Below are 15,820 nucleotides of genomic sequence, written 5' to 3' on the forward strand. Positions count from 1 at the left end.
TCACGCACAACACTGCCGCTGACATCCCCCATGACAAGGAGTAGCTTAGAGCTACTAGTGAAATGGTGGAGAATGGGGAGGTGGGGAGAGGCTTTGCAACTCCGGAGTCAAAAGGCTGAACGGCAAGCGTGTTTCTCTTGCTGTAGCCTAGGCTTACTTTCAAGACCTAGCCGGTTCAACCTAATCACGTCACTCACTACCCAGAAAGCCTTACGACGTGCATAACTATGGTGGCTTACGAAAAGGTTTAAAGGTGAAAACGTTTTCTAAATTTTTTAATAAAAAGTAACAAATTTGGAGTGTTTTTAAAGTTGACGCCAACGTTAATCTTATAAGGCCAATATGTCGTACTACTTAGAGTTCCTTTTAAATATCATCAGGCTATTGTGCTAGCTAGCTGCTTTTTAAAGCTTAACACTGTTTTAAATACGCATCAGGCTATTGCTCTGTCACTAGCCAGCTGCTTTTTAAAGCTTAACACTGTTTTAAATACGCAAATGACACCAAAGGTTATGTGATTATGCCCCATCGCTGTGTCATCAGTCTGTTGTTTAACACACTACTGCTTTTTAGCTTAATTTCAGTTGCTGTGTCTTCAACAAATGTTGTATAAGAGGGCACTTCATGTGCATGTAAGTCTAATTTTGAAAGAGCTATGGTTTAAGGCAGTGGTCTCTAGGGCTGTAACGATATACGATTCGAAACCGAAATCGCGACATTCATATCCACGATACTGTGTCGCGGTGTGAAAAGGCAGAATCGCGACACACTAATTTTCTAATGTTTCACGCAGTGCTTTGCAGCTTACGCGGCCACAAAAGCAACCCACATCTCCCGCTTTACTTATCGGTAGCCTACGTTGTCTAAAAACAAATAAATAATAAATAATAATTTCATACCTCTCCTTGCTTTCATTGTAGACTATGTGTGCAACTTTACCAAACAGTATAAACCCCATCTCCTTGCCCCGCTCTCTCTCGCGCTCCCTCACTCTCACTCTCCCTCCCTCTCCTGCTCAATGAACACACGCGACTTAAATAAAACATTCACAATCGTGAAAGCAAGGATGCATAGAAGACGACTAGCTAAATTACTATTAAATCCGCTTAGCATCATTAGCATGCTGCACTGTTTAAAACTCTTGCATTGAAGTTGACTGATCATCTCAATACCAACGTTTCCCAAAAGGGCCTGTCCCAAGGAGAACAAGTATTACCTTGAAACTTAAACACACATTGGGAAACTGAACAGTCCAATCAGTAGACTATGATAGGCTAAGATGGCCAACTATGCTACTCTGTTTACAATATTTCCAGGCTTCAACCAGACAGCTGAATTAAAGAATTAAAGAGGTAGAGTTGTAATAAAAAATAGTAGGCTATAGGCTAATCTGCATAAAGTGTGCTGTCATAAATATCAGTCATTCAGAAAAAATATTTTTATATCAGGATATAAAATAATATATATATATATATATTATATTGTAATCCTCTGGTGTTCTAAGGGAGGCTATAAAAATGTTATTTAATAAAATGTCTAGCCCCCCCCCCCCCCCAAAAAAAAAGAAAATCGAGATTCCTATCGAACCGTGGGTCAAAAATCGTGATACAAAACGAATCGTGAGGTTGGTGTATCGTTACAGCCCTAGTGGTCTCAAACTCCCAACCCGCAAAACAGTTTCTTGTGGCACCTTTGTGATTTTGTATTTCTAATGAGATTCGGCATATCAATTTGATGATGAAAACGGTTTTATCCCAGAAATAGACCAATATGATCCCCCTTGCACTACACAACTGGCAAGGTTAAAGTACATATCCATGTCAAATAAGCATAAAACTTTGCCTGTGTGAATTAAATGATAAAACTAAGGTACATAGAAACATATACAAATGTTCTGCAGTTTGATTTCATGTGGCATTCACCAGAATACGTTAAACCTGGAATTCTGAAGTGAGATAACCATGGTTAAAATTCATGTAGCCTAATCACTAACACTGCACAACATGAGAAGGTCAATGTAGCCTAATAGTCACATTTAATTAAGAAGGTATTTAAAAGGTCTTTCATTTGTTGGCAGATACAATGATGAATGCTTAATAGTGTATAATTGGTATGATCTAAGCAGCGTTCTGTATATATTTATGTATATATTATTTATTATTTATGTATAGTTGGGATATGGTAGTTCTTGTTTCCAGATGGTGAACCCAAGCTTCATTTACACAGCAATCATGATCATCTACACAGCAGCATGTTAAATTCCAAGACTTCCGATTTAAGCAGTACAGTTCTAAACCGCATTAATAGTAAAAGACAGAGTACATCCCCCATAAATTTAAATAATCTTGTTTTGTTGTAGTCTGAATGGAAGAGAAATACTAAGATATATTCTGAATTGTTTGTGGTCTACTGTAGATGTTGACATTAACACACACACATTGCACAACCTATCTGTTCATAAGATTGTGATCTATCCAGCTATATTGTAATGTAACCTCTCACTTTCTCTTCCCACATATTACTCTCATCCTCCCACATTCTCTCCATTCTTTTACAGTTCCTGTTGATGACTACGAAGGACGTAAGTGTAATTTATTGCTTTGCAATTGCAATTTGGAGTGTTTTTATATAACCTTTGTAAAGTTGACGCCAACGTTAATCTTATAAGGCCAATATGTCGTACTACTCAGAGTTCCTTTTAAATATCATCAGGCTATTGCTAGCTGCTTTTTAAAGCTTAACACTGTTTTAAATATGCATCAGGCAATTGGTCTGTCACTAACTAGCTGCTTTTTAAAGCTTAACACTGTTTTAAATACGCAAATGACACCAAAGGTTATGTGATTATGCCCCATCGCTGTCATCAGTCTGTTGTTTAACACACTACTGCTTTTTAGCTTAATTTCAGTTGCTGTGTCTTCAACAAATGTTGTATAAGAGGGCACTTCATGTGCATGTAAGTCTAATTTTGAAAGAGCTATGGTTTAAGGCAGTGGTCTCAAACTCCCAACCCGCAAAACAGTTTCTTGTGGCACCTTTGTGATTTTGTATTTCTAATGAGATTCGGCATATCAATTTGATGATGAGAACTGTTTTATCCCAGAAATAGACCAATATGATCCCCCTTGCACTACACAACTGGCAAGGTTAAAGTACATATCCATGTCAAATAAGCATAAAACTTTGACTGTGTGAATTAAATGATAAAACTAAGTTACATAGAAACATATACAAATGTTCTGCAGTTTGATTTCATGTGGCATTCACCAGAATACATTAAACCTGGAATTCTGAAGTGAGATAACCATGATTAAAATTCATGTAGCCTAATCACTAACACTGCACAACATGAGAAGGTCAATGTAGCCTAATAGTCACATTTAATTAAGAAGGTATTTAAAAGGTCTTTCATTTGTTGGCAGATACAATGATGAATGCTTAATATTGTATAATTGGTATGATCTAAGCAGCGTTCTTTATATATTTATATATATATTATTTATTATTTATGTATAGTTGGGATATGGTAGTTCTTGTTTCCAGATGGTGAACCCAAGCTTCATTTACACAGCAATCATGATCATCTACACAGCAGCATGTTAAATTCCAAGACTTCCGATTTAAGCAGTACAGTTCTAAACCGCATTAATAGTAAAAGACAAGAGTAATATCCCCCATACATTAAAATAATCTTGTTTTGTTGTAGTCTGAATGGAAGAGAAATACTAAGATATATTCTGATTTATTTGTGGTCTACTGTAGATGTTGACATTAACACACACACAATGCACAACCTATCTGTTCATAAGATTGTGATCTATCCAGCTATAGTGTAATGTAACCTCTCACTTTCTCTTCCCACATATTACTCTCATCCTCTCCATTCTTTTACAGTTCCTGTTGATGACTACGAAGGACGTAAGTGTAATTTATTGCTTTGCAATTGCAATTTGGAGTGTTTTTATATAACCTTTGTAAAGTTGACGCCAACGTTAATCTTATGAGGCCAATATGTCGTACTACTCAGAGTTCCTTTTAAATATCATCAGGCTATTGCTCTGTCACTAGCTAGCTGCTTTTTAAAGCTTAACACTGTTTTAAATACGCATCAGGCTATTGCACTGCACAACATGAGAAGGTCAATGTAGCCTAATAGTCACATTTAATTAAGAAGGCATTTAAAAGGTCTTTCATTTGTTGGCAGATACAATGATGAATGCTTAATAGTTGGTATGATCTAAGCAGCGTTCTTTATATATTTATGTATATTATTTATTATTTATGTATAGTTGGGATATGGTAGTTCTTGTTTCCAGATGGTGAACCCAAGCTTCATTTACACAGCAATCATGATCATCTACACAGCAGCATGTTAAATTCCAAGACTTCCGATTTAAGCAGTACAGTTCTAAACCGCATTAATAGTAAAAGACAGAGTAATATCCCCCATAAATTTAAATAATCTTGTTTTGTTGTAGTCTGAATGGAAGAGAAATACTAAGATATATTCTGAATTGTTTGTGGTCTACTGTAGATGTTGACATTAACACACACACATTGCACAACCTATCTGTTCATAAGATTGTGATCTATCCAGCTATAGTGTAATGTAACCTCTCACTTTCTCTTCCCACATATTACTCTCATCCTCCCACATTCTCTCCATTCTTTTACAGTTCTTGGTGCTAACTACAAAGGACGTAAGTGTAATTTATTGCTTTGCAATTGCAATTTGGAGTGTTTTTATATAACCTTTTTAAAGTTGACGCCAACGTTAATCTTATAAAGCCAATATGTCGTACTACTCAGGGTTCCTTTTAAATATCATCAGGCTATTGCTGTGGCACTAGCTAGCTGCTTTTTAAAGCTTAACGCTGTTTTAAATATCATCAGGCTATTGCTCTGTCACTAGCTAGCTGCTTTTTAAAGCTTAACACTGTTTTAAATACGCATCAGGCTATTGCTCTGTCACTAGCTAGTTGCTTTTTAAAGCTTAACACTGTTTTAAATACCCATCAGGCTATTGCTCTGTCACTAGCTAGCTGCTTTTTAAAGCTTAACACTGTTTTAAATACGCAAATGACATTAAAGGTTATGTGACTTATTATGCCCCATCGCTGTGTCATCAGTCTGTTGTTTGTTTGTGGTCTCACTGTAGATTGCACAATCTCTTCATAAGAGTGTGATCTATCCAGCTATAGTGTAATGTAACCTCTCACTTTCTCTTCCCACATATTAATCTCATCCTCTCACATTTTCTCCATTCTTTTACAGGTCGTGTTTACCACGATATGTCTCTAGAAGAGGGTAAGTATAATTCATTGCTTTGCATCTGTATAGTATAAACATATACAGCAAGATATAACTAGAAAATGTAATGCCAGAGGAATTACAATAGTGGATGGAAAGCTAATGTTGGTAGGGAGATTCCTGGAAAAAAAAATTTGAATCACTTAATCTTTGAGTTCATACAAACCATTGTACCAAAAAACCTTGTGTGTCAAAGCGTTCTTGAGATATAACACTCAAGGTGTTTTTCACATTGACATTTGACCTCCAACATCAATTCATTTCATCTTTGAGTCCATACAAACACTCATACCAAATTTCAGGCATGTATATCAAGGCATTTTTGAGATATCGCGCTCACTTATTAATCTTTGAGTCCATACAAACACTTGTACCAAATTTGAAGAATATGCGTCAAGCCGTTCTGGAGATATAATGCGCTAAGAATGAGATATGGCTGTGACTTATTTTGACAGACGGGAAACACTTAAACAGGATCTGTAGTTTTAGGGAGCGCCAGATTGTATGCATTAGAAGCTGAGACAGTTGAATTCACAGGTGACACCTGTGCCAGTGTTCTGATTAGCCCGGGAACTTCTCTGGGAGCTTAAAGAGTGCAGCTGGCTTTAGGCCATTATGACATCACAGCCATACAAGTCTATGGGGGGGGGGAAATGAGCTTTTTTATGACATTTGACAAATTACATTTTTAATCCCCTCAAAAAGTATAAACTTTTAAGAAAATCTGAAAAAGTAACTCTCTTGTCCAACTCCAGACCTACACAACGGTTATTTCAACATGTCTACGTTAAGCGGTTAGAGTCACATTCATTCTTGAAAAGGTAAAAAGAAAAGGTTATAATAATAAATATAGCTGCAAGCCGCAATGAGGGGGCCAAGCAGGTAAGCAGTTGAGCAGAAGTTTTGAATTGGACTGGACTGGACTTGACTGTGTTGTATTAGATTGGAATGGACTGGACTGGATTCAAAGGTCACCGAAATTATTGTGTGTCCTCAAGATGTACTCCTAAGACCACATACCAAGTTTGGTTTAAATCGGTGAAAGTGTTGATAATTATAGCACCCCTAGTGGTCAAAGGTCACCAAAATAATTGTGCAGTCTTAATATGGGGTCTTGACTCCACATACCAAGTTTAGTTTTAATCGGTGAAAGTGTTAATAAATATAGTGCCCCTGGTCAAAGCATACCAAATGAATTGTGCATCCTCAGGATGTAATCCCAAGTCCACATACCAAGTTTGGTTGCGATAGGTGAAAGTGCTAATCATATCGCCCCTAGTGTTCAAACGTCACCAAATGTATTGTGGGTCCTTGTGGGCGTTTTGTGTAGGCTGCCATCTTGTGGCGACGCCATTACTGAGCTGTAAACAAACCTCCGTGATAACGCACCTTCAATGACAGCTACAGCCAGGCAGTATGGCTTGTTGGGTTGATGATGTTAGACAGTGGCCTCCGGTCACAGATGAAGGTACAAGCGATCTTACAGATTATTTATTAAAATAGCTTAGAGTGGAGAATGAGGAAATAAAGACATAATTGGGACTAGGTTGATATTATATCTACTTAACTACTGTAGCTAGCTAACGTTAGCAATAACTATGCTAACTAGGCTACCTAACGAGGAAACTATACAAATATCTGTCAAGTTGGCATGTTTTCCCACTCGACATTATAAAAAAAGTAGTGAGACAGTCGTAAATCGCGGGCTGTTATCCCAAGACATAAAGACATAATTGGGACTAGGTTGATATTATATCTACTTAACTACTGTATCGATAGCTCTAACGTCAGCAATAACTTGCTAGCTAGGCTAGCCAACGAGGAAACTATAACAAATATCTGTCCATTTGGCAACAATAAATAAATAAATGGATATCAAATAAACGAATTCATGTTTTTCATTTGTGACCATTGTTTATCTAATTTTCACATTTCAAAAGGACAGGGTAAGGTACAACTAACTGCTATCTGTGCAAACCGTATGGTAACGTTATCTACCAGACAGGGGCAGTCGACCCGGGGTATTTTGTGTATCTCACATTTTTCTTTTGTTCCAACTGGTAATTTTATTGCTGCTATTGGAACAATTGAAAACGGAACATGTTTTCCCACTCGACATTATAAAAAAAGTAGTGAGACAGTCGTAAATCGCCGGCTGTTATCCCAGTGGACGTAACGAAACCAATAGGAGGCACGGGCGTAATGCTACCCAGCAACAGCTCAGTAATGGCGCCGGCTTACTTCCGGTAGTTTCGCCGGATTCGTGTATTATAAGTTTGGTTTTGATACGTAAAGGTGTTACTGAGATATGAGCTAATTTCCTGTATCTCTAGCGCCCCCCTAGTGGTCGAAGGTCACCAAATGTATTGTGTGTCCTCAGGATGGGGTCTCAAGTCCATTTACCAAGTTTGGTTTAGATATGTGTAAGCATTGCTGAGATATGAGCCTTCTTCCCGTGATTATAGCGCCACACAGTGGTCAAAATTTACCAAATGTATTGAGCCTCCTCCTAATTGGGTCCTGAGCCCATGTAACAAGTTTGGTTTTGATACGTGAAAGCATTGCTGAGATATCCCTTCACTTCCTGTTTGGTGGCTTCGCCGCCAATTTTGATTGGCTGTTACGGGCGAACGGTTTTAGGTTTGAAGACAAAAAGGGATAACTTTTTTGAGGCTTGGACTGAAGATTATGTGTGTCAAGTTTGGTGTCAATCGGACAAACTTTGTGAAAGGTCACCAAAGTGTTTGAACATCCTCCGGATGGGGTCATGAGTCCACGTACTAAGTTTGGATATATGAAATGGTTGCGGAGATATGAGCTCACTTCCTGTTTGGCGGCTTCGCCATAAATTTCGATAGGCTGTTACGGGAAAACGGTTTTAGTTCCGAAGAGGAAAAGGGATAACTTTTGTGCTGCTTGGTCTGAAGATCATAAGTTTCGTGAAAATCGGACAAACTATGTGAGGCGTGAAACTTTTTAAAGGTTTTTGACAAAATCCAAAATGGCGGAAATTGACGTCATAGGGTGCGTTGAACTCGGCTTGGTCCAAGGATTCCAACAGTACAGTACAGTTCCAACAGTTTTCAAAATCAGGCCAATGGGTCAGAAGTTACGTGCGTGAACGCATGTGCAACTTTGCCCTGTTGGTGGCGCTAGAGCACTCGAGGTGCCGACTTGAATCTTGGTGAAATTAATCATGGGACTGTGCCTAATTAGTGTGCCAAATTTCACAACTTTTAACCAGACGGTTCAATGGGCTGCCATAGACTCCCATGCCAGAGGAATAATAATAAGAAAACTAACAAACACAATGGGTGCCTTCGTAGCTTCGCTGCTTGGCCCCCAATAATAATAATAATAAGAAGCCAGGAGATTTCAAGATAGTGAATTCCATCCACTATAATAACACTGTCATTTTTTTGTGTAACTATGTACATGCACTCCTTTTACTAAATTGTGTGCTCATTTTACAACATTATGCCCACGATTTAATTATTGTAAAATGAACGCACAATTTAGTAAAAAGTGTGCAGGATTTAGTAAATTGTGCACACAGTTTTGTAAAATGTGAACACTATTTACTTTGTTACCAATGTCTGCTTATCAGAAATGTAAATAATTCTAAGCTAATGGTAATGTATTTGAGAGAAATTTCTATGAATGCCTTCTGAAGTATTTTTTTTTTTTTAGACATTGCTATGATGTATCCGGTGCAAGATCGTGGGCCGTTGTTTTATGGTTTGCTGGGGTCTGGAGTCTGCCTAGTCCTGGGGATCCTTGCAGCAGCAATTGTCTGGTTCAGTAAGTTCTCACTACATGCACTTTTTGACTAACACCTTGTCAAAAATCAGTTCGACTGCTTTGTTTTCAATTGGAATGGTCTATGGCCTCATTCACACCAGCGGGCTAGTCACTTGCATGTCAGCTGCGTTACCAGTCTGTTTTCATTTCGGTGTCCATGTTAACAGGTTAGACCATTCACACTGCCTTTGTGAGACGTGCAGCTGCAACTTTGAGTCATCTAGAAAATGGAAATGGCGCCTATTTTTCACTCTGGGTGTTGGAAGACATTCTGTGAACACTTGCATGCAACACCACAGCAGTGATGTTACGGACACGCCATGCATTTGGTGTAAACTTTCTGCAAGCAATGCAGTGCTCTGCGGCATCACACGGCTTGATATTTTGAGCAACATTTAGTCGAACGCCCTGTTTCACTCAAGTTGAAATTCTATTTTGGACAAGAAATTTATGTCGCAATAGAACTCGAAATATTTAACGAATTCAGTGTGGTCAGAGAGCCTTCAATGTTTATGCAACTGCCGGACGCTCACATGCAGTTAGGACTAGATGAAGCTGCTCATTTCATTTTCAATGAATTGGTCAACATCATGTTGCGTGTGTCACGTTTTTGTTCCTTCCTCTGCTTGTCTTCGGGGGCATATTGTAATTTTTCTGCTTCTGGCCATTGAACTATTTTCAGGCAGCGACAAGCATCCTGTGCATATTTAAAGCAAAGCGAAGCAGAGCGTAGATATGTTTCTGAAACGTGCCACAGCTGGTGGAAAAGCAAGCATTGATTAAGGTGGCGGTCATCAGCTTGATCAACATGTCCACTAATGCAACGCAACTTGGGTGGGACGCAACACAGACGGAACCCAACATAGAGGTTAAATATCGAGGGGCAGATTCAGTTCTATTTTCCACCAGTTACATCTGTTTGTTTGGTGTCACCTTATGTGTTTTTGACCAAGAGCTGTGATAGGCCAACTGATTATTTACAGTCTGTTTCCTCATGTGTGCTTGATTTGTCGCTGAAGATCGCTCAGGATAGTTCTGTCATTTCATGATGTGTATCTGTGAATGTGGTTAGTGAAGTGAATTACAGTGGAAACATTTTGTTTCTTTCACAGAGAGGCGTAAACACACAAGGTAAGACAAGGCAGCACCACACATGTAAAAACTCACTGAGAGGCTCAGAACCTGTTTTTGTTTGCAGCAAAAATGCCATTATTTTTTCCTCTCCATTTTCGACACAGACCACCACATGCCGACCAGAGTAAAAGTCAGTAAATTCACAAACACTCTCAAATGTATTACACTCTTTTTACTGAAATATGACTCACTGTTTACACTTGCTTTATTTACAGACTCTCCCTTTATCGATCCTGTGAGTTGTAAAGATGTGAGTATTAAGAATAGATTGCATCCGTGAGTAAATGAAGCACTACATTATGTGTCATGTGTTCTAAAAAAATGATCCTAGATCTTTGATAAGTCAGTCAGCACACCAGGGTTGATCCTTTACTGTATCTTGCTGAACTTGGGGATTACCATTGACAAGATCTCATCACAGATATCTCACTCTCCCGCTCTCTCTCTCACTCTCTGGAATGAAATACCTGATCAGTGATTGGACAACACCTATTCTGTATATCTGTGTATCTTTATTCTAGCAGGCTGTGGAGAGTGTTGCACTCATGGATAAATCAGGTGAGAATGGCCTCTCTGACCTTTTCGTTGTCTTCTGTCCTGTAGTCTTTTCCACTTACCCTTGATTTTGATGATGAACATCATGAGGTCAAGGAAAGATATAAAGATGAAAAGTAGCTTCTTCAAGATTGCATGTTGAAGAGATTTATTATTGAATAATTAATGTTTAAATATGTTTTGCCCCGTATTCAAGGTGAAGAGCTCAAAGTGCTTCCTTCCTAAGGACTGAGGACTGTAAGTATGTTTAGTGAATTGATATATCAAAACTCCATACACACCACAGTTTGTTCATTTTTATATATCCGTTACTCACTGGAAATGACTACTAAATAAGAATGTGTATGTTATTAGCAATGTCTTTCCAAACACATTTGGATACTAATTGTATGTCAATATTGATTCTTATTTGCAATATTATTTCTGTTTAAATTTTGTGTCAGTAGCAGTTACTGAACCTTACTCTACTAAAGCTTCAATTACTGAAATGTATTCTTGACGCCACAAACCATGGTCTACCTGTCTACTGTGCTCACATGATCATATCTGTCTGCTGGATACATGTGTAGTATGGCATATTTGATGGGCTTACTCATGTGGACACCAGTAATCTCCACCAGGAAATCTGTTTGAAATACGGATGAATGGTGCATAACATGGCAGAGTGTTGACCCAGTATTGGTTATCAGTGACACACTGGCCATTGACTGCCAATAGGCAAATGTTGTCTGTAAGGGATGTGTATTTATTTTGTGATAATATACTAACCCTACAATTATATTGTCCTCTTTTGCTAGACTTGCATGGAGCTTCATTTTGGTCTGGAGAAGTAAGCTCTTTCTTACATTGGTTTTGTACATTAACTTCTTATACATTTTTATTGTTATTTTTTTTTTATTATTTATCCTTTATTTAACCAGCGGAGTCACATTGAGACAATAGCCTCTTTTCCTGGTGAGCCCTGGCCAAGAAAGGCAGCACTTAACTAAAAAGACATCACATACAAAACTAAAACACACAATGTACAACAAATAAACACCATACAAGCCACAAAACAGGCAACATATATGAGTTAAAAAAGACAATGTAAACACAGTCATTCACATTGATAACTTAAAGTGTCACATTTTTAAAAAAATCAGAAAGTGTGATGAACATACAGTATCAAGTTTCAACTGTTTCTGAAGTGCATTCCAGGTTGAAGGGCCATTATAACTAAATGCTGTTTTTCCAAAGTCAGATCTAACAGTAGGCACATTGAATAGAATGCTACTGTTAGAACTGAGGTTATACCTGTTGTTAGCTGCAAGGGGAGAAAACTTCTAAATAAGATAGCAATCCAATAACTGCTTTATAAATCAAAATGAACCGGTGACGCTGCCTATGCAATGATAATGGAGACCAGCCAGATAAAGTGTATAAATTACAATGATGTGTAGAGTACTCTGCTTTAGTTATAGGCACTGTTTGTTTCATAAAGCCTTTGTGATGGTTGTTTTATTCTGTCTTGTAGGCCTTTGCCAGACAACGAACATCGCACCCTGTTTGTGACCTTTGTGAAGCCTTGTGCAGTGAACATACAACCTCTGTGAATGAACAACCTATTATGGCAACCTATGCTTTGTGACTAGGCCTCTTGATTTTTTCAACAGTACTTTACAGTACCTGCCAACACTCCCGTTTTTCCTGGGTTTCTCCCGTATTTCAATGTAATCTCCCGGCGCCCCCGTTTTGCTATTTTTCCTGGGAAACTCCCAGAATTTGCATGTCCATCAAACTTTTTTTTTTTTTAAATCACGCATACATCCATTTTTCTGTTAGTCTGACATATCCCGGGTTGCCAAATTGGGTATGATATACACCCTACACATAGCCTACACAATGACACCTTCAATTTCAACCCTTTTGTCATAAAACCTGGCAACCCAAAACCCAAGCGCACACTGCGCAGCCACTGAGTCTCATAAGCAAGTGGGCTAGTTGAATGGCTTAGTTTGTCAAATTGTTAGAAGAAATGTTGTGATTAACACATCACACAATAGGTAAATTGTATTCACGGAACATAAATCTTTGGAGCAGCTTTGGAGTTTTGGAGGAAGGCTGCAGGCAGGAGGTGGATATAACTGGCATGCCCGTTTTTTAAAAGCTAAATGTTTGCATGTATGACATTGTATCTTCTAGACATTACTGTGGGGACCAAGTATCAATAGCTATTGCTGCCAGACTTATTGTAACACTGGACTAGAGTAAAACAAATGGTTATCTCAACAGACACTACTGAAAATCACTTAATCATAAAAAATATTGGGAACCCATGAAACCTTTTTACTAAGACATGACTGAAAAGAAAGAAGAAAACATTGAGAAGTACTGTATATAACCATGGCGGCCTATGAGTGAACGGGTTTTGGGAGTGAACTATAACATTGATTGTATACCACCATTTTATAGCTGACGCCAACATTAATCTTATAAAGCCAACATGTTAAACTGTCCTATAGCTTTTCTTTTTACATTTTGATAAGTCTGTACTTGCCTTCAAATATTTTTGGACAAATTCATATTTGTATTTTATAGGTTATCTTTTCTTATCTTTCTTACTTTTTTGTGATTTTTAATGTGGAACGATTTTAATGCTGAATGCTGAACAATTCTAGCCTGGGTTTTCCCATGCTGCCTTACGCGCACGGTTTTATTCACGCTGCTAGGCAGCCTGGATTCTATGGACTTTGTTTTCACCTCAACAAAGGAACCAATCACAGAACAGATGGAGGGCAGCAAGACGATGACGACACACCGAAGCCGTTATGAGCTACGTATAGACGCATTTGATAGATAATCAAATGCGTCTGTACAATAAACGGCTCTGGGCATTCGTAAACCACGTTTCAAATACAAGAAAATTAATGTCTAGTTTCCAGACCCCATCTCAATGAGAGATGAGATGGGGTTTGGCGTTAGCCAGGCTAAAACAATTCTGCACTTGCTGTACTTACCAAGTTTTTGGCAAGTTATCATATGTCTTCTATGGGTTATTTAACTTTTCCTTAAATTAATCGATGATTATGACGCGTGTTATGGTGACATTAATGTCCATCTTAATTTGTTGATGTCAAAACCGGCTTGTATGTCGCCTTGGATAAATGTGTCTGCCAAATAAAGTAAAAAGTAAAGTAGTCAGTCTTCCTTTTAAAGACCTTTAGTGTGACTAGGAGTACCTTTAGCAGTAACATAAAAAGCTTTGTGAATATGGTCATCTATAGTCAAAAACATGTTAAAGTGCCTTCAGAAGTGTTCTATTGGCTTTAACTTGAGAAAAATAGTTTCAGTGCCCTCTAAAGCATACAGTCTATGCTCTAAAGTGCCACTTCAAACAATAAGTCTGAAGACCATGTCTTAATGAGTCTTCATGATGCCTTTCTAATGTTGTAAACATAATGCAACACCCTATGAGGTGCTCCTTAAATGGTCTATACCTGCCATTCCCTATGTGTGCCCTTCCATTTAACTTATATAAGGGTGCCATTATGGAGAGTCCTCTCTGCTGCCCCTGCATAACAGTGTTCCAAAGGGTGTCATTTCCAGTACAGAATGCAGTGGAATGCAGCCCTGTATATTGTACTACATGAGAAAGCATAGAAGGGCCAATGTAGGTGCCCCTCTAATGGATAAAATGTGATGCAGTGAAGTAAAGACTATCCCACTTAGGGTAAAGGGTGTCCCACTTACATCAATTTTGATTTGCATTGAACTCAATGAGCATCAAACCAGCTAATAGGCTAACTGAAAAACACACCATGCCAATCTCTAGGTATGGTGAAGGGTATGTGATGATGTGGGGCTATTTTAATTCCAAAGGCCAAGGGAACTTTATCAGGATGCATAGTATCCTGGATCCATGAAATAAGTGCCCTTTACAAATAAAACATCTGCCTGCCTCTATGGGAATTTAACATAGGGGTAAAATACTTATTGCCCCTGTAATTTAAGGAAGAACATTTATTTATTTACGATACATTCTTCATTCACTAAGAACATTGGTGTCCTTAAAGGTTGGATTTTTACAATTTTTTTACTCATTTTAATTAAGGCATTAAGATAAATGTCTAACAGATCATTTAATATTACTCTTTTAGTCAACTTTAGCATGGGTTCAAATAATTATTCTCCCCACTGTATCTTGGTAATCATGGTACCTATGTTTGGGCTCTGATTTAAAGGCACACTATGCAAGATTTATGAAGCCAATTTGATGGTAAACAAACTTGTTATAGGCAAATCGTATAGCTATACAGCATAGATGTAGCGAGTCCCTACCGAGAAAACCAGCCATGCAACTTCCAAGAATGGAGACCAACCAAATCTCGCGAGAATTGTGAAACATAACCTTGTCAGTAGATATAGCTCTTTGGAGATAGTTTTTGCTGTTGTTAATACTTTACCTCCACATCAAAAGCATTTGCATTGTGTACAGGAGGAATACGTCACGAGAAGTTTGCTATTTACAATAGCAGAGTAACATATAAATACATTGCAACTCTAGAGGGAGCTCTACACTCACCAAAAATACCTAAACCTGCGTAGTATATGAACAGCTACCTAGGTCAGTGTTCTTACCCTAACTCCAGATAGGAAAGGTGTATTACAGAAGTGTCAGGTCACCAAAATCCTAAATAAACATGTACAATACTAGCCTAGAAATCTAGACGCACCCTAGCGGCGGCAAATTAATTTGCTCAGCCTGTACGTCTAGTATCGAACCATAGGAATTTCTATTGGCTTAACACCGTGGATGTTCTCCAATCACAGAGCTCTATTTCGTTAGAGAGTCTTAAGGCGGGCTTAACAGGATAACGACATCCTGTGACGGTGAACAACAAGGAAGGTGGCTATGGCGAACGAAGAGCGGTTGTTTGAATCGGCGTTGGCATCAACTTTGGAGGAGTTGGACTTGTGCTTTTCTTTGAAAGTAGAGCAACACAATGCACTTAAGTCATTCCTTTCGAAGAAGGATGTATTT

General features: G+C 38.3%; 1 protein-coding gene across 8 annotated transcripts in view; it reads left to right on the forward strand.

Annotated features, from left to right (window-relative positions):
- Positions 1 to 13,976, forward strand: part of LOC143100214 (inter-alpha-trypsin inhibitor heavy chain H3-like) — a 28,076-nt gene extending 14,100 nt beyond the window's left edge. For 3 of the 8 annotated variants that reach the window (XM_076263178.1, XM_076263182.1, XM_076263179.1), the window contains 12 exons: positions 2,558 to 2,581; positions 3,895 to 3,918; positions 4,677 to 4,700; positions 5,275 to 5,307; positions 9,001 to 9,111; positions 10,224 to 10,242; positions 10,350 to 10,375; positions 10,461 to 10,495; positions 10,767 to 10,803; positions 10,997 to 11,037; positions 11,598 to 11,629; positions 12,314 to 13,976. In XM_076263178.1, the coding sequence (XP_076119293.1) occupies positions 2,558 to 2,581; positions 3,895 to 3,918; positions 4,677 to 4,700; positions 5,275 to 5,307; positions 9,001 to 9,111; positions 10,224 to 10,242; positions 10,350 to 10,375; positions 10,461 to 10,495; positions 10,767 to 10,803; positions 10,997 to 11,025 (362 nt within the window). In that variant the 3' untranslated portion in view covers positions 11,026 to 11,037; positions 11,598 to 11,629; positions 12,314 to 13,976. The other 5 variants (XM_076263181.1, XM_076263184.1, XM_076263180.1 and 2 more) reach the window with 4 other exon arrangements.
- The last annotated feature ends 1,844 nt before the right edge of the window (positions 13,977 to 15,820 follow it).

Source organism: Alosa pseudoharengus, unplaced genomic scaffold, assembly GCF_046254945.1.
Source record: "Alosa pseudoharengus isolate Yale_2024_CS ecotype anadromous, Long Island Sound unplaced genomic scaffold, YU_APseudo_1.1 YU_APseudo_1.1_scf_3, whole genome shotgun sequence".
Lineage (NCBI taxonomy): Eukaryota > Metazoa > Chordata > Actinopteri > Clupeiformes > Clupeidae > Alosa > Alosa pseudoharengus.